General features: G+C 41.4%; 1 protein-coding gene across 1 annotated transcript in view; it reads right to left on the bottom strand.

Annotated features, from left to right (window-relative positions):
- Nucleotides 1-2,092: 2,092 nt before the first annotated feature.
- The window catches only part of LOC140208181 (protein-glutamine gamma-glutamyltransferase 2-like), a 75,383-nt gene continuing 58,425 nt past the window's right edge, over nucleotides 2,093-19,050 (bottom strand). The window contains exons 8-13 of the mRNA XM_072276671.1: nucleotides 17,574-17,677; nucleotides 16,969-17,211; nucleotides 15,285-15,554; nucleotides 14,717-14,877; nucleotides 4,040-4,173; nucleotides 2,093-3,499 (exon numbers count right to left, since the gene is read on the bottom strand). Coding sequence (XP_072132772.1) covers nucleotides 3,343-3,499; nucleotides 4,040-4,173; nucleotides 14,717-14,877; nucleotides 15,285-15,554; nucleotides 16,969-17,211; nucleotides 17,574-17,677 — 1,069 coding nt within the window. The 3' untranslated portion in view covers nucleotides 2,093-3,342. The remainder of the gene's footprint in view (nucleotides 3,500-4,039; nucleotides 4,174-14,716; nucleotides 14,878-15,284; nucleotides 15,555-16,968; nucleotides 17,212-17,573; nucleotides 17,678-19,050) is intronic.

Consider the following 19,050-nt stretch of genomic DNA (forward strand, 5'->3'; position numbering starts at 1 on the left):
TGCAGGATAAAGGTTAACCTTCAGGTTGAGTCAGTGGTGAGGAAGACGAATGCGATGTTGACTTTCATTTCTAGAGGTATAGAATATAAGGGCAGGGATGTGATGTTGAGGCTCTATAAGGCACTCGTGAGACCACACTTGGACTACTGTGTGCAGTTTTGGGCTCCTTGTTTTAGAATGGACATACTGACATTGGAGAGGGTTCAGAGAAGAGTCATGAGAATGATTCCAGGAATGAAAGGGTTACTGTATGAGGAACGTCTGGCAGCTCTTGGGCTGTATTCCCTGGAGTTCAGGAGAATGAGGGGGGGATCTTATAGAAACATTCCAAATGTTTAAAGGCCTGAACAGATTAGATATGGCAAAGTTATTTCCCAGGGCAGGGAAGTCTAGGACAAGAAGGCAAGACTTCAGGATTGAAGGACATCCATTTAGAATAGAGATGCTGAGAAATTACTTTAGTCAGAGGGTGGTAAATCTGTGGAATTTATTGCCATGAGCAGCTGTGGAGACCAAGTGAATGGGTGTATTTACGGCAGAGACTTGATAGGTTCTTGATTAGCCAGGGCATGAAAGGGTATGGGGAGGAGGCACGGGAGTGGGGATGACTGGAAGAATTGGATCCACCCATGATTGAATGGTGGGGCAGACTCAATGGATCGAATGCCTTACTTTTACTCCTATGTCTAATGGTCTTATGATCAAGGACAATAACTTCAGGCACCCTTCTGATGTCCTTGATAATGATTTCTCATATCAACGTGCCACAGCTTGTGATCATTAATTTTCAATGATCTGATTTGCACCTCAGGGAAAAAAATGACCTAGTTTCTCCTTTCCTTTGAGCCCTCACGCAGCTGATGATTCTGCATACTCAGAAACAGGTGGAGCAGATGGGTTGTCACAGGGTGGGTGGGTCACTTGGCTTTAGATATTTGTAACTAATTAAGCTTGGTTTCTATATGCTCCCATTATAGAGACTCATGATCTCACACAGAAGGGTTTTGGCCCGAAAAGTTGACTGTGCTCTTTTCCTAGGTTCTGCCTGGTTTGCTGAGTTCCTCCAGCATTGTGTGCGTGTTTCTCAGATTTCCAGCATCTGCAGGTTTTCTCTTTGTCAGCAGTTATTTCTCCAGTCTCACAACAGGCCAACTATTTTCAGGGAATCTTACATACTTCACAGGACTTTAAGAATGTCATTGAAAAGGTTTCACTGTCCACCTGGAAATCTATTTCAAAACTGTGGCTCAGAGAAGGGCTGATGTTTCAGAAAACTGCTATCAGGAATGCAAGTGACATGGGCTGCCTATAGTGTCTGAGAATGTTCAGACCCTCAGTATTGGTCTGGGAGAGGACCTTGATAGTCATGTAATGAACCTGTTAGTGAATCAGGGGTAATTTTTGGTAACTCTGCCGCTGGTACCTGGACAATGTTGTGTGGAGCTGTGGAGCGCTGCCGCCGGTTGCTCGTATCTCTGTGCACACAGGCAGGAGGGCATCACTAATCTTCTGCAGTTTGTTTTGAGAACTTATCTCTCAGCACTCCTTTCCACAGTGAAACAAAGGGTTTATTTGCACATTGCAGGGTGGAGTATGAAAGAGTTGTTTTGTTCCACAATATAGAAAAATGAGAAGTGATCCCACTTTTGTTATTGGACAAGAGAAATGATTGACAAGTCAAATTTGTGAAGTTGTCAGCTATGAAATCTCTGCTTCCGTTTCCCCTTCTCAAACATAAGGAATAATATGAAGGAGCTTTGATGGGGATAGCTCATTAGATTCTTCTTAATCAGCTCAAGAAGATGCTAAAGAGGCACTGTTCCACATAAAATATTTAAAAATTAGTTGAAAAAACATATCTTCTCCTATTTACACTGTGTAGAAATAGCATTGTCTCTATATGCAATGTCCAAATGAATTATAACTTTTCAACAATAAATTTCATGTGGCTTCTCCTTACAGCCAAATGTAACTTTGAAGAACAGCCAGTGGAAGCTGCAAAGAAATAACGTATAAAACTTTTATCCAATGGTAGAATCATAGATTTATTCAACATGGAAACAAGCCCTTTGGCCCAACTTATCCATGCCAGCTGTTTTTATTTCTTTCACATTCCCTTTGAAAACTGCAGATAAGGTCATGATTAGAGCCTGATAAAATAAGTTTAAATAATTCATTCTATGTATGGTTTATTTCAATCAGCTATCAAAAACAATGTCACCCAGAATGGCCACAATTAATATCAGCAGTAATAAAAAAAATCCCAGTATATTGCCCTTATACTCATACAAATTCACATTTTATCATTTATTGAAAAATTGAAGAAAATGGAAGTCCTACTACACTATATGTTGCACTTTGTGACCAATGGCAGAAATGAAAATGTTGCAAATGTTTGAAATCACGTAATTAAATATTACAATTCAGTAATAAAAATGATGTGGTTTTAACGGCCAGGTCACCTGCAAGTTGATTGGAGTAAGTTGTCCGCAGGTAATGTCACTGAAGGAAGGGGCAAGGTTGGACAACAGATGAGTTAAGAAACTCCAGATTGGTAAGTTAACATTTCCACATCAAAAGTTGATTGTGCTATTAAGCAATCAAAAATATGCAGCTCACAACAAATTCTGTAAAATGAGTTCTTTACAAAATCAGCTCAGAACATCTCAATTAGTCCAAAGCTAGCTTCCTCCTTTTATCCACATTTCCCTCATCATTGATTGTCGACATATGGTGAATAGGTGAAAATAGGCAGGAGAAGAAACCACATTGTCACCAATGCAATCAGCCTCTTACCCTTAGTAAAGCACAAAGTCAAAATTTGTGCTCTGGAAATCACCATGAATCAGTTATCAGCTCAGTGACTGAACATCAATTTACAAATAATTCTTAGTAACTGACCAACAAATATTTTACATCTAAGTGCAAAGGGAGAAATTAATTCCTCTCTTTAATGCCAAGTCAAGGAAACTAAACTTCCAATGACAGAATTGTGAAATTTTAAGAACTCAAGATTTTTAATTAGTTGAACAGTTTCAGATGTTTTTGCCACTAAGTGATATTGGTGATTCCACCACTACCCCCACCGAGTATTGGTGTAAACACAATTACATACAAGAGCGAGACAATCTAGAATCAGTGATTTCTCAAGCAGACAAGCATACAGTATACAAATCGCACAAGTAATAATGCTGAGAATGTATTTGCAACAAGTGAAAACCTCAAATGTGCCAACTAAAAGTAATATGCCTCTAATTTCTGCAAAAGTCTAAAATTCTAAAAAAAAAATGGCTGAACAAATTTGTATTACATATTCTGTGAAATATCCCGGAACTTTTCGGATCATATTCCACCTTCTTGAACATCAATATTTAGATAACCTTTCACATCCTTCAGCTTGTCGCTATCAAAATCAGTGGTTAACTTCTTCAGTCCTGTTTTGCTGGGAATGAATGAAACCTTCTTTTTAATCACTTCTCCAGGATCTAACTGGCCAAGCCTAAAATAAAGTAAAATTTCAAAAAGAAATTATAAACTAAACTTAATTTTATCTACAAAACTATTTTCTAATGTATCTTCCCAGTACCATCCCCCAGTCTAATTGCTGAATAATTCACATATGTTTGTTTATCCTCATATATATTATTTAATTACACAGGAATACGATTCCAGATTAGACTTGAAAATACTACATTGTGTATTTGGAACATAGTCGAAATCAAAGACAAGTTTTTTGCAGAACATAGAACAGAACACTATGGCCCTTGATGCTAGTGTCAAGCATGATGCCAAATTAAATTCATCTATTCTCCCTGCACAATATACAAAACCATCTAATCCCTACATATTCATTTGCCAATCCACAAAAAGCTCTTAAGCATTATTATGGTGTCTGCAATACTACATCATCTTGGTTGCTTATCCCAATTTGTTTGATTTTTACAGTGTCTTTGCAATCCATTTATTGCATATGTCTTGAGAATGAATGTCATATTTACTTTGGAAGCCTGTGTTTTCCATTTTCAATATTTTCACTTACCTAATTTCCAACTGTCCATCAATCAGACCAGCTCCCTCAAGAGTGAAGGTACAGTTGTTCAGTGGTACAGGTAAAAGATTTTCAAAACTGATTGCTACATTCAGCTTTTGTGAAATCACAGGTGTTCCTAATACCTGCAAAGACAAGCATTTTTTAAAGAACATCCAAAATATAAGGTTATTTATACTCCAAATTGCCCATACAGGAATGTGTCTGGGAAGGGGAGAAAGTAAGTTGCTATTTGCACCGTGAACGGTCAATGGCCGCCAGCAAGACAGCCCAGTGTTCAAACCCTTCACTAAAAAACTTATACCACAGAGAATCATAGACATCTACAGCACGTTACAGGCCCTTCAGCCCACAATGTTGTGCCAACTGCATAACCTACTCTAGAAATTGCCTAGAATTACAATGCCCAGGTAATCTTCCATCTGTCTGTGGTTTAACAGACATAATATGGTCGGTATGTGTATTCTATAACATACAATACCCTTTTATACTTGGCATTCCCATTACTAGTTTCACTTTGTCTGCCTTAGCTAACTTATCATTTTTATTGCATGTCTTGCATTCCTATGACTTTATCATTTTATCTTGTACTAATGTTTCCTTTTTAAAGACATATAGTATATTTATAAAGATAGATTAGATAGATAGACATAGATATATACAGGTTATATAAAGGTTAGCATGATTATGCTTACAGACACATGGCTAAAAATCTCCTGGAGCTATTACAGAAACAGAATCAGATGCCATTGACATATGTCATGGACTTTGTTGTTTTGTAGCAGCAGTGCAGTGCAAGACATGACAATTACTATAAATTGCAAATAAATAGTGTGAAAGAAGAATGGCAGGGAATTTTTCAAGGACTGTTCAGAAATCTGATCACAGAGGAGAAGAAGCTATTTCTAAGATGTTGAGTGTGGGTCTTCATGCTCTAATACCTCCTCTCTTTTCTTAATTAAAAGAAAGGAGGTCCCAGGTAGTGACGGTCCTTAATGAAGAATGCCTTTTGAGGATGTCTTAGATGGTGTGGAGGGTTTTGCCTGCAAAGGAGCTGGCTGAATCATCCGCCCTCTGTAGTTTCTTTCAATCCTGCATATTGGAGCCACTAAGCACCGATCCCTGTGGGACCACACATCACAGCCTGCCAACATGGGTAAGTCCCATTACTCCCACACTTTGCTCTTTGTCTGTTAACCAATTCTCAATAGAGTAGGAATAAACAGGTGATGCATCATGATGCTTTGATGGGTAGACTGTCACTGAGATAATGTTGGACACCAACTGCTCAGAATCTATCTCAAGGATAAAATTGAGAGGAACATCTAATGATACAATTCCAAGGATTTGTTATAAGCTGTGATGTGGTTGCAAAGAGGCTTCAGGGGAGGATATAAGTTAAGATATACCAGTAGAAATGCTGGGTATTTATTAAGAAGTGAGTCGTTGAAAGATGTCAGCATCCATACATACATGGGAATAAATCAATCACTGACTGTTAAGTTGCAGGTAGAGAAAGCAATTAAAAGGTAAATGTGATGCTGCGGTTTATTATAAGAGTAGAGAAGATGATATATCCTGATTGTGTGTAAGGTGTGTGAGAGGCAAGGTCCTGGGGTCATTGTTGTAAAGTTAGGGGTCAGATATCAGTCATTCAGGACAAAGAGAGTACTGTACTGAGATTACTGGAGCCTTGTCAGAGATGTCGGATTTACAGGGCGTCCTGAGAGAAAACTTTTGCCATGTGACCTTGATATAACACAGCTGTTTTCTCATGACATCCAAAGAGACAGTTAAGGCAGGAAAAAAATCAGAATAGCCGCAATTTCCCAGAAGGAGTGGTTAGATGCATCATCAACTGGCTCACCCTGACAGATTTCACATTGTGTGCATCAGGAAAATCATTTTGGAAGCTGTTGCTGAAGACGTGAAGTATGAAGTCAACTCTCTCTACAGCAACGCATACAAAATGCTGGAGGAACTCAGCAGGTCAGGCAACATCTATGAAAATTAATACACTGTCAACTTTTGGGACAGAGATTCTTATCAGGACTGGAAAGGAAGGGGAAAGATGTCAGAAGAACAAACGGAGGAGGGGAAGGAAACAAGTTAAAAGGTGATAGGTGAACCCAGCTGGGTTGGGGAGCTGATAGACGCAAAAGGCAAAGGGCTGGATGAGACGGAATCTGATGGAGAGGAGAGTGGATGACAGAGGAAAGGGAAGGAGGAGGAGCACAGGAGGAAGTTATTGGGAGGTGAGGTTAGAGGCCAGAGTTGAGAACTGAAGAAGAGGAAAGGGAGAGGGGAAACAGCTACTGGAAGTTGGACAAATGAATGTTCATGGCATCAGGTTAAAGGCTACCTAGATGGAACATAAAGTGTTGCTTCTCCAACCAGAGAGTGACCTCAAGAGGAGGCCATTGACTGACATATCAAAATAACAATGAAGACAGGAATTAAAATGGAGCGGAGGTGCTCTACAAAGCTGCTCCCCAATCCATGTCAGTTCTCAAGAATGTAGAGGAGGCCCCATCGGGAGCACCAGATACAGTAGATGACCCTAACAGGTTCGCTGCTGAAGTGTTTCCTCACCTGAAAGAACTGTTTGGGGCCCTGAATGGGGGCAGGGAGAAGGTGAATGGGCAGCTGTAGCACTGCTACCACTTGCAGGGATAGGTGGCAGGACGGAGATTAGTGGGAATGGATAAATGGACAAGGGAACCTTAGAAGGAGCGATCCCTGTGGAAAATGGAGAGTTGAGGGGAGGTAAAGATGTGTTTGGTGGTACATCCCATTGAAGATTACACAGGTTGCGGAGAATAATGTGTTGGATGCAGAAGCTCATGAGTGATAGGTGAAGACAAGGGGATCCCTATCCCTGTTAGGGCAGCAGGAATGGTGAGTGCAGATGTTTGTGTAGCGTCCTGGCAAGCCTCAGGCTCGTTCAACTCGCTTTCATCTAGTGGAAGCAGCCTTTGTCCCCGCCAAATTGGGTAATTAAGTTTGTGTGGATGCTGTGTGATGTACCTCACTCCGCCAAATTACAGACAATACACCATATGCGATTAAATGATTACACTTTATAGATCTCACTGGAACTATGTAATTAATAGAGGTAAAATATAAAAGGAAAGTAAAAGGCGCCAAACTTATCAAAGTTCAACCACTTCGTGCATAACAGTTGGAGCTAAAGTAACAGGCTCCTCTTTCCAACATTTGATCCCCTCTGACCTCCTTGACCCGCTGCCTGGGACCAACCACGGTTGTCGACCAGACGCTCCACATGTGTCTGTCTTCACCTCCTCTCCTCGCCAAAGACCATGGGCCTTGGACTTCCACTCGGGGTCAGTCCCATTGGCCAGCTTACAGCATCATGTCTCCTCTCTCTCTCTCCCCATCGTGCCTTCTCCATCAACACCCGTGAAAACAATAGCTTACAGACACACAAGAAAGAATAACATCTATCCCAATTGGTTCGTTCCTCCTCTTATTAATAATATAACCCAAACAAGCAGAGAGAAAGAGAGAGAAAGAACTTACATCGCAGTTATTACAGAAAAGCCATTTTAATTATAACATTACAAAGAAGCCATTTTGTTAGCCTTCGCAGTAACATAAAAGAAGATACCCCTTACATCTGGAAAATGGAGGATAAATGGGTGAGAGAAAGCCAGAGAGTAGTGAATCTGTGAAATTCATTGCTACAGGCAGCTGCGGAGGCTAAGTCATTGGGTATGTTTAAGGCAGAGTTTGACAGATTCTTGATTCCTGAAGGGTTATGGGGAGAAGGTAGGAGATTGGGGTTGAGAGGGATATGAATTAGCCATGATGAAATGGTGGCGCAAGCTCAGTGGGCCAAATGCTCTGATTCTGCTCCGAGAGCTTATGGTCTTATGATTTAAGAAAGATCTCAGCAGTTTTTTTTTCTTTGGCGATGGAGACAGAGATCTAGAAAGGGGAGAGAAGAGAGGTGTCAGAAATGGACCAAGTCAATTTAAGGGCAGGGTGGAAATCAGAGGCACATCTGAGGAAATTATAAAGCAGCACCAATGCAGTCATCGATGTTGCATGAATAGAGTTGGGGATCATTACAGGGGAACATGTAATGGAACATGGACTGCTCCATGGAGCCAATGGTAAGTCAGGCGTAGCTGGAGCTCGTTCGGATGCCTGTGGCAACACCTCACGTTTGGAGAAAGTGGGAGGAGCTGCAAGAAAAATTGTTAAGGTTAGGACTAGTTCCATTAGACGGAGGAGGGTGATGATGGAGGGGAACTGATCAGGTTTGTTATCGAGAAAGAAGTGGAGAGCTTTAAGGCCTTCTCAATGGGGGATAGAAGTGTATAGGGACTGGGCATCCATGGTGAAAATGAGTTGATCAGAGCCAGAGAACCAATGTGGATAAAATGGAGTCAAGGTATGTTGACACGTGTTTAGTGGGGCAAGAGCAGGCGGAAACAATGGACCTACCCGGACCGACAATTTAGTGGATCATAGTCAGGAGTTAGAAATGAGCAGTGTGGTGTAAGGTAACTATGAGGTTGGTACAGTGGATGGGAGATTCCCAGAGTTGATGAAATTAGTGATGGTGCAGGAGACAATGGCCTGATGGTCCTTTTCCAGGAGTGAGTAAGAGGAGGTGTCAGTGTTTGCCACCTGGCCTCAGCAAGGTAAAGGTCAGTCCACCACACTACGACAGCACGCTTTTCACTGCAGGTTTGATGGTGAGGTTGGGATTGGTGCAGAGAGAATGAAGGGCAATGTGTTCGGGGGGGGTGAGGTTCGAAGAAGAGAGAGGAGTGCTGAAGTTGAGCCATTTGATGTCTTGTTGGCAATCAGCAATGAAAAGATCTAGAGCATGCAGGAAACCAGAGCAGGGTGTCTAAGAAGAGGGGAAAGGTTAGAGATAGGAGAAGGGGTCATCTGTGTGGGCTGGGGAATCCTTGCCAAAGAAGTGAACTCAGAAACGGAGGTGACATAACAAGATCTTGACATCGTGGTGGGTCGTCATTATCCCCACTGAACGCATTGCCTTCACCATCAAACCCGCAGTGAAAGGGGTGCTGTCGCAGTGTGGTGGTCTGATCTCTACCTTTGCTGAGGCCAGATGGTGACACTGACACCTCCTCTTACTTACCCCTGGAAAAGGGCCACATTCAGGACAGTCAGGCCATTGTGTCCTGCACCATCACCAATCTCATCACCTCAGAAAGGAGAAGGTCAGGTGGAATGGTGAAGAGGTGACAGGGATTAGAGAGAGGAAGAGATTAGAGCAGGGGAAGAGAGTTGGTGGTGTCAGAAGTGGGGAGGGTTGAGAAGTTTAGGGAAGATGGGATGGAAGGAAGATTGATGCCTGAGAGACCCAGGGTTGGGGTGTAGTGGTTGGGAGAGGTGGAGCCCAGGGGCCCAGCAGCTGTGACGAATGTCTCCGCCTGGAAGTGGAGGTGGCTGAGATCACGACTGAAGAATCCAGAGTCATTGGAACTGGGGTTAGTGATGGTGATATCTGCAGTCTGGAGACATACAGAGTTGTTGGAACTGGGGTTAGTGATGGTGATATCTGCAGTCTGGAGACATACAGAGTTGTTGGAACTGGGGTTAGTGATGGTGATATCTGCAGTCTGAAGACATCCAGAGTCGTTGGAACTGGGGTTGGTGATGGAGACATCCAGGGCTGTCAAAACCGGAGTTAAAGATGGTAGGATATATAGTCGGGAGGTTTCTGATCAAATCAATGTCCAAGCTGGAGATAGCAGGGGCCATGTTCTGGAGGAGTCCAGGGCTATCGGAACTGGGGTTGAAGACAGCGGGATTTGCGGTCTGGAGTCATCCAATGGAATAGCTGTCCAAGTGGGAGGCAGCAGGGTGCTGCAAACTAGAGATAGGCAATCTTCCAATCATTCCTCTCTACAACTCTTTCTTAACTTTATCTACAGTCTGCCTTTTTTCATGAGACACACAAAGTTGAAGATGGTGGCGCGCCTGCGCTTGCGCAGCCCTCTGGTGAAAAATGATATCGTATCTGTTAAATAGGGGCCGTGGACAATTCTGATTTGATGGAGAATGGACGTGAAAGCACAGAGGAACATCTGGAGAAATTTCTGAAATGCTCATACACTGCTGTCGTTACTGCATGTTCGGGAATCTTTCGGAGGGTAGGCCTCAAAATCCCCGGCCTTGCCTGCTTTTGGCGACCAAGAAGGAGGTCGAATTGTTCGGACAGTGATGGCGCTCAGTACTCGGTGTCGGAGAGCTAATCAGAGCTCGAAGTTTTCTGATGACTCAGAGTCGGACTGTGGTCCGCATGGCAGGGAGAGTTTTTCTTCCTTCTCCCGTCTGCATGAGATGTGGGACATTTGAGAGACTTTGAACATTATTGTGCTCAGGGACTACTTCATCAAGTTATGGTATTGTTGCACTGTTGTAACTATATGTTATAATTATGTGGTTTTGTCAGTTTTTTTCAGTCTTGGTCTGTCCTGTGTTTTGTGATATCACACAGGAGGAAATATTGTATCATTTCTTAATGCATGCATTACTAAATGACAATAAAAGAGGACTACGTGTCTTCTTCATAATCTAAGTGGGATCAGTATCCTTCAGGACCTGCAGGCCTGGTTCTCCGAGGACTACCTGATTTTAAGAAAGATGGCATAGGATGCTCTGGAGGAGGAACAAGTGGCTGAGGAACTGGTGTAGGGAGCAGGGTTTCAGATTTCAGGATCACTGGGACCTCTTCTGGGGCAGGTGGGACCTGTACAAGAGAGACGGGTTACACTTGAACCACAGGGGGACCAATATCCTTTCAGGGAGGTTTGTTAGTGCTATTGGGGAGGCTTTAAACTAGATTTGCAGGGGGATGGGAACCAGAGTGCCAGAGCTGACAGTGTGGCTGGGGTGAAAATAAATGATATTGAAAGTTTAAGCAAATCCGCTGATAGAAAGGTTGTGAGTGGTGGTAAAAATCTTCTGAGGTGTATATATTTCAATGCTCGGAGTATTGCGGGGAAGGCGGATGAGTTAAGGGTATGGATTGACACGTGGAATTATGACGTTATAGCAATTAGTGAAACTTGGCTACAGGAGGGGCAGGACTGGCAGCTTAATATTCCAGGGTTCCGATATTTCAGATGTGATCGAGGCAGAGGAATGAAAGGTGGGGGAGTAGCATTGCTTGTTAGGGAAAATATTACAGCAGTGCTCAGGCAGGACAGATTAGAGGGCTTGTCTACTGAGTCCTTATGGGTGGAGCTGAGAAACAGGAAAGGTATGGCCACATTAGTGGGATTGTATTACAGACCACCCAATAGTCAACGAGACTTGGAAGAGCAAATCTGCAGAGAGATAGCAGGCAACTGCAGGAAACATAAAGTTGTGGTGGTAGGGGATTTTAATCTTCCATACATTGATTGGGACTCCCATACTGTTAGGGGTCTAGATGGTTTAGAGTTTGTAAAACGTGTTCAGGAAAGTTTTCTAAATCAGTATATAGAGGGACCAACTAGAGGGGATGCAATATTGGATCTCCTGTTAGGAAACGAATTAGGGCAAGTGACAGAAGTCTGTGTAGGGGAGCACTTTGGTTCCAGTGATCATAACACCATTAGTTTCAATTTGATCATGGACAAGGATAGATCTGGTCCTAGGGTTGAGGTTCTGAACTGGAAGGCGGCCAAATTTGAAGAAATGAGAAAGTATCTAAAATGAGTGGATTGGGACAGGTTGTTCTCTGGCAAAGATGTGATTGGTAGGTGGGAAGCCTTCAAAGGGGAAATTTTGGGAGTGCAGAGTTTGTATGTTCCTGTCAGGATTAAAGGCAAATTGAATAGGAATAAGGAACCTTGGTTCTCAAGGAATATTGCAACTCTGATAAAGAAGAAGAGGGAGTTGTATGAAATGTATAGGAAACAGGGGGTAAATCAGGTGCTTGAGGAGTATAAGAAGTGCAAGAAAATACTTAAGAAAGAAATCAGGAGGGCTAAAAGACATGAGTTTGCCTTGGCAGTCAAAGTGAAGGATAATCCAAAGAGCTTTTACAAGTATATTAAGAGCAAAAGGATTGTAAGGGATAAAATTGGTTCTCTTGAAGATCAGAGTGGTCAGCTTTGTGCGGAACCAAAGGAAATGGGGGAGATCATAAATAGGTTTTTTGCATCTGTATTTACTAAGGAAGCTGGCATGAAATCTATGGAATTGAGGGAATCAAGTAGTGAGACCATGGAAACTGTACAGATTGAAAAGGAGGAGGTGCTTGCTGCCTTGAGGAAAATTAAAGTGGATAAATCCCCGGGACCTGACAGAGTGTTCCCTCGGACCTTGAAGGAGACTAGTGATGAAATTGCGGGGGCCCTGGCAGAAATATTTAAAATGTCGCTGTCTACGGGTGAAGTGCCGGAGGATTGGAGAGTGGTTCATGTTGTTCCATTGTTTAAAAAAGGATCGAAAAGTAATCCGGGAAATTATAGGCTGGTGAGTTTAATGTCAGTAGTAGATAAGTTATTGGAGGGAGTACTAAGAGACAGAATCTACAAGCATTTGGATAGACAGGGGCTTATTACAGAGAGTCAACATGGCTTTGTGCGTGGTAGGTCATGTTTGACCAATCTGTTGGAGTTTTTCAAGGAGGTTACCAGGAAAGTGGATGAAGGGAAGGCAGTGGATATTGTCTACACGGACTTCAGTAAGGCCTTTGACAAGGTCCCGCATGGGAGGTTAGTTAGGAAAATTCAGTCGCTAGGTATACATGGAGAGGTGGTAAATTGGATTAGACATTGGCTCGATGGAAGAAGCCAGAGAGTGGTTGTAGAGAATTGCTTCTCTGAGTGGAGGCCTGTGACTAGTGGTGTGCCACAGGGATCAGTGCTGGGTCCATTGTTATTTGTCATCTATATCAATGATCTGGATGATAATGTGGTAAATTGGATCAGCAAGTTTGCTGATGATACAAAGATTGGAGGTGTAGTAGACAGTGAGGAAGGTTTTCAGAGCCTGCAGAGGGACTTGGACCATCTGGAAAAATGGGCTGAAAAATGGCAGATGGAGTTTAATACTGACAAGTGTGAGGTATTGCACGTTGGAAGGACAAACCAACGTAGAACATACAGGGTTAATGATAAGGTACTGAGGAGTGCAGTAGAACAGAGGGATCTGGGAATAGATACAAAATTCCCTAAAAGTGGCGTCACAAGTAGATAGGGTTGTAAAAAGAGCTTTTGGTACATTGGCCTTTATTCATCAAAGTATTGAGTATAAGAGCTGGAATGTTATGATGAGGTTGTATAAGGCATTGGTGAGGCCGAATCTGGAGTATTGTGTTCAGTTTTGGTCACCAAATTACAGGAAGGATATAAATAAGGTTGAAAGAGTGCAGAGAAGGTTTACAAGGATGTTGCCGGGACTTGAGAAACTCAGTTACAGAGAAAGGTTGAATAGGTTAGGACTTTATTCCCTGGAGCATAGAAGAATGAGGGGAGATTTGATAGAGGTATATAAAATTATGATGGGTATAGATAGAGTGAATGCAAGCAGGCTTTTTCCACTGAGGCAAGGGGAGAAAAAAACCAGAGGACATGGGTTAAGGGTGAGAGGGGAAAAGTTTAAAGGGAACATTACGGGGGGCTTCTTCACACAGAGAGTGGTGGGAGTATGGAATGAGCTGCCAGACGAGGTGGTAAATGTGGGTTCTTTTTTAACATTTAAGAATAAATTGGACAAATACATGGATGGGAGGTGTATGGAGGGATATGGTCTGTGTGCAGGTCAGTGGGACTAGGCAGAAAATGGTTCGGCACAGCCAAGAAGGGCCAAAGGGCCTGTTTCTGTGCTGTAGTTTCTATGGTTCTATGGGATGGTGGTCCCCAATCCTTTGGGTTTCATGCAAAATAATGGGAGGTCCATGTCCCAAATAATGTCAGAACTGGGAGCAAGGAATCAGGTTAGAGTTGGTAGCAGTGAACTTCTTGGTTTGAGTAATGCCCTAACTGATACCATCTCTATCAGAAAGAACTCTATTAAAGAAAATCCTTCAGCATAAAGATCTATTAGATTATCATCTTTGCCTCAGTGTCTGCCCAGATTCTTCTCTTGCTGGCAAGAGGTATGAAATTGAGGGCTTCCCAGACAAAGCAGGTGTTGTAAAGGACAGTGAAATTGGAGGCAGCATGGGGAGGAAATGCATTCGAGTCTGGTCAGAAGGGAATGGGACATCATTGTCTCTGAGATTAATGTGTGAACCATTGGTGCTGATTTTCCATATTTATGATTTTTTCTCTCAGTGGCCTTTCGAGTTTAATGGCTGTATTAAGATAATTAACAATTGAATCATGCACTCTGCTTCCCTTTTTCATTTATCACTTCAAGCAATACCTACACTTGCAGGGGATATTTTAGCACATTGAACCCTGTTGTGGCCTTCCACACCAAGCTTTGATCACAAGATAAATGCCGACACCTCTCTCTTATTGTTGAAATACAATAATGACGGTTCTCAGCCTGGCAATTCTCAGTCAGGTTGTAAATCTACATAACCATCAATAAGAAAAAAATTCATCCACAACAAGGAGAAACAGCTTTGTGTTTTTATGGTTCTAATTGTTGAAGGTAAATTTAAAAAGGAAGAGAAAAAGTTAACATTTAGCACAAGCAGAGGGTCATCTTTCTGGCCATTACCTGCATTGTAATATCAGGATTAATCAAGGAGATATCCTTCAATGCAAATGCACTTTCATGCATTTCTCCATCAATTGCAAGAGCTGTCAGCCTGATCAGATTATACTTGTCAAGAAACTCCCCATACTCTTCATAGGTCAGTTCCATTTCCACTATTTTTTCTGCAATACCAATGCACATATTAAGAAGTTATCAAAAAAGTAGAACTTTGAACATGCCATATTGATTTCAGAAATCAATGGTTACTTTCAATTAATAGATGGCTAATTCATGGAAATTACTCAAATATATTTTTTGGATGTGAATCATATCATTGCATAGATATCTTATATTTTTAGATCAACCTCATGTTGTCCATCTTTTTGCTAAAAAGGAATGTTGATGCTTTAACCAGAAATATTCTATCCATTAATTAATGGACTACTTTATTTCAGCAGCCTGCTCATTATATCACTGGTTTACCCAGAAGTACAAGCAATAAAATTATAGCCAATCCTTGATTAAATCTGCCCCAATTGTATGCAGTAATTATCTGGATAAAGTCAATTCACAGTAAGAGTATTCTTACCCTCGTTGGAATGAACAGTGACCTCCTCCTGATACTTCTTTATACATATTCCTCTGGAGGGCTTATTGTATTTCTTTTTGAAAGCACTTAATTTGAATGTGTAAACCTTATTCTTTGAATTCTTGTTGGAGATGACGGCAGATATTTTAACATTGGCTCCATTGTAATTTGGACCATCAGCCTTCAAATACAAGTCAAGTTGTTTCTGTGGCTTCTGAGCGACCCTTCTTTTGTCAGCCATTTGAACAACATGTCTTTCCAGAAGGGAGCCTTAAAAACCAAATGAGTAAGTATGAGTAAATATGATACAAGCAAAATTCTAAACTGTTTTGTTATAAACACTGATGGAGCCTTTAAACCATTTCCAAGGGCCGGCTGAGATTGCAAGATGACAACCCAGCAAAAGTTATCACATTCGACTATGCAACAGCACCTTCAGAGATTACCAGCCTGCTGGCTATGTGCATGACTGTATGCATTGCAGCATTACTGAGATCATTTTTGATTATTGAGTGAGGGTGGACAGGCTAGCTGAGAGGAAATGGATAAACATGGCACCAAAAGCATTTCAGGAATTTGACACTATCCAAAGCAAAGCAGCTCACTTGCTAGGGTCCATCCACCACCCTAACATTCATTCTCTCCTCCACCAGAACACAGTAGCTGTACCAATTAAAATTTACAAAATGCACTGCTCTTCTCTTCCACAGATAGGGCAGGTGATAACCTGCAACTTATTCTGTTGCATATTTAATATTTGAGTAATATTGTAAGTATTGTTTGATTAAGCATTCTTGTTCGTTTAAATAATTAATTACAGGTTATATGTAAAAATGCGTTTTTTGCATACACCATCACGCCTCCACGTGATACGTGCATGCCTTGCTTGAAGTAAAAAAAAATTAAAGTTAGAAATGCATTTCAGACTCCTTTGTTTTCCTTTCAAATAATTTTATTTTTTGTGTTAGAAACATAACAAATTTGATTTCAATATCTGAGAGATCTGTATCGGTACATGGATGAGGGAGTATGGAGGTCTATGGGCTAGGTGCAGGTCGATGGAACTAAGCAGAATAACAGTTTGGCATGGACTGAATTGGCTAAAAGGCCTATTTCTGCTGTTGAGCATTATGACGCTATAATTTTACTGGGCCTCTCCTTTCTCAGGAAGATTCTCAAATGCTCTTTCTTCATTGAGTAGACATGGACCACAGGTTTCCAGATTCAGCAGAGGTGTTGCATTTTCTTCAAGGGGATTTTGAATCTAGCCCTTAAACCTTTTTATCTGCTCACCAATTAATATCTTCCCTTGGAGCAAATTAGAATAGACTTTCTGTGCTGGGGTCTAATATCGTATCTAATTCTGGTGTCTAATATTCAAGTGATATGGCCTGCCCAGCACAATTAATGAAGTGTGACATATACCTCACAATGGGGGATGAAGTTCCTGGGAAATTCCATGGAATTGATAGTGGTTCCATGCCAGACATTGTTTTTAAATAAATTATTATCAGAATTCCATCAAACGTTTTAAATCTGATTGGCAGCAGAAGATGTTCTCAGCACTGCAAATTAATCCACATACAAAGTTACGCAAGTTTTTTCAATTGTCCATTCAGTCTTGTCATTTACCGAGGTGTAGTTGTCAATGATAATCTGGGTAGATGAAAGTATTTTCTCTTACCTTCTGAAAACTTATAATTGTTCGTGATATCTTCACGTTCATCACTACCAACACACTTGGTGCTGATCTTTTGTCCAACGTGTTTGGTGTCGGAGTCAATTTTCATCCTTTTCCCCTTATCAGAACAAATCCATGTCACACAGTCTGCATTGACTTCAGCAAATATAAAGGGAACATCATAGAATACATCTATGTCCCCTTCTTTGATAGCTTTAACTGGGGCTGGGCCACAGCAGTAAACTCCTATCAAAAGAAATGGTTGTTTAAAAACCACTTTAAGTGAATTTAACAAGTGTATTTACTATTTACCAAACATGATTATGCTTTTTTAAATCACATCCCTTCAGTTATGTCTGCACAACTTTCTTATTCAAAACTATAATGAAATTGGGTAGTCTGAATATAACTTGATAATCATATGCTTTTTCCTAGAAAAGTTAAATATATCATCTTCCAAGTGCTGGAAATTCGAATGGTAAGGCATAAGTTCCTGCTTACTCTAGATGTTAAAATGACTACTATTGATTTAATTCTCATGTATTATGTCACAACCTACAATAGTTTTCAAATCTTAAGAGTGCAAATGCTGCTAATTTCCTGCTTGCCTTCACTTTTTTCTTGTGGTGTTGGGTCAAGTGACTGCCATCCATCATTGCCAGGCCTCAGATCATATCGTGCCATCCAAGATTCTATCCAGACATGGAAATTCCTTAAAAAACATAGCAACAGACACATCAAGAATAATTACACTCATACAGAAATAGAATCCTATTAAACAGATCATGTTATTAATGGCGAAGTGGTCATACCCTAAACTAATGCAATACATGACTTCATGATAAGCACAATAGTTTACTTACAGAAGGTCAAGACAAGAGAAAGATGTGGTCAGCTTATTCTTGCAAACTCTTTAGAGATGCAACAATCTGTCTGCACCTACCCGAAGATTAATTAACTCATTGGTTCACACTTTCAAATCTGTCATCATAGGGATTTGTGACATTCCAATGTATGATTTGTGGTCACACTCACATGCTCGGATTGCCCTCTCTGTGGCAAGTAAAGATCATGATGACACTGGCAGCTGGATCAGCAGATCATTGCCTTATTGCTGAATCAGAGAGGTCATTGTGGTTCTCTGTTCATGGGCAAACAGTTTGATTTCATTTTAGTTGAAAAGAAAAGAGAGTGGGATGTTAAACTCTCACATTTGGCAGTGTCGCTGGCTACCTAAGCAAGCAAGCAGCTATCAACTGTACCTGTGCAACTACCTGAGCTTCAGTTACCAGTGGATACCTTTCTCACTTCTTAAATACAGTTGTTGAACATGGGAGGAATTTCATGGTGATCAGTTCCAAGTTCACTGGAAGCAGCTGAGGGAGCTTCTCCTGCTCTCAGAGATAAATACCAGGGGGACAATCAGCACCATTAGATCCATAGCTACTGACACTGTTTTGGATTCTAACCGTAGCTGCTGAATGAAGCTGTACAGGGAGCATTTGGCCTCCGTTATATGGAGATTCATAGCCTGCATCAATCCAAGGGGACGGTGCAAATCACATTAGGTGCTTGAAGTCATCAAATAGAGGCAACTGGTAAGAGAGGAGAAACAGCATGTGGCAGAGTCTGAAGTGAGCAGAAGAACAGCAGAAACACAACATCCCAGATCAATATTACTGCCAGAGTGAGGAAATGGCCACTAGGATGATGAGGAACTTTATGATAAAATGTGTTTTTCATAAGAAGCCTCATAAAATAACAGCACCCAACACAAAACTAGTGCCAAGATCCTCACCCTCTCCCTCAACAAATAAATCATGAGTGTTACATCAAAAATCATTTTCGAGAGTCCGATGATGCAAACTGTTCCCATAATATTGCTGTTCAAGTCCCACTTGATTGATTGTAACAACACAACCCAGTTACTTAAATGGCACATCTCAGCATCTGATTATTTCCCAATGAATGGCACCTTCTGTATTTAAATCCAATTAATGCACAATACCCTTCCTTTGGAGTAGCTTTGTCCTGCAAGTGTAAACATTGTTCTTCACATATTTCATCCTATTATCATATTCCGTA

Source organism: Mobula birostris, chromosome 2 (assembly GCF_030028105.1).
Source record: "Mobula birostris isolate sMobBir1 chromosome 2, sMobBir1.hap1, whole genome shotgun sequence".
Classification (NCBI taxonomy): Eukaryota; Metazoa; Chordata; class Chondrichthyes; order Myliobatiformes; family Myliobatidae; genus Mobula; species Mobula birostris.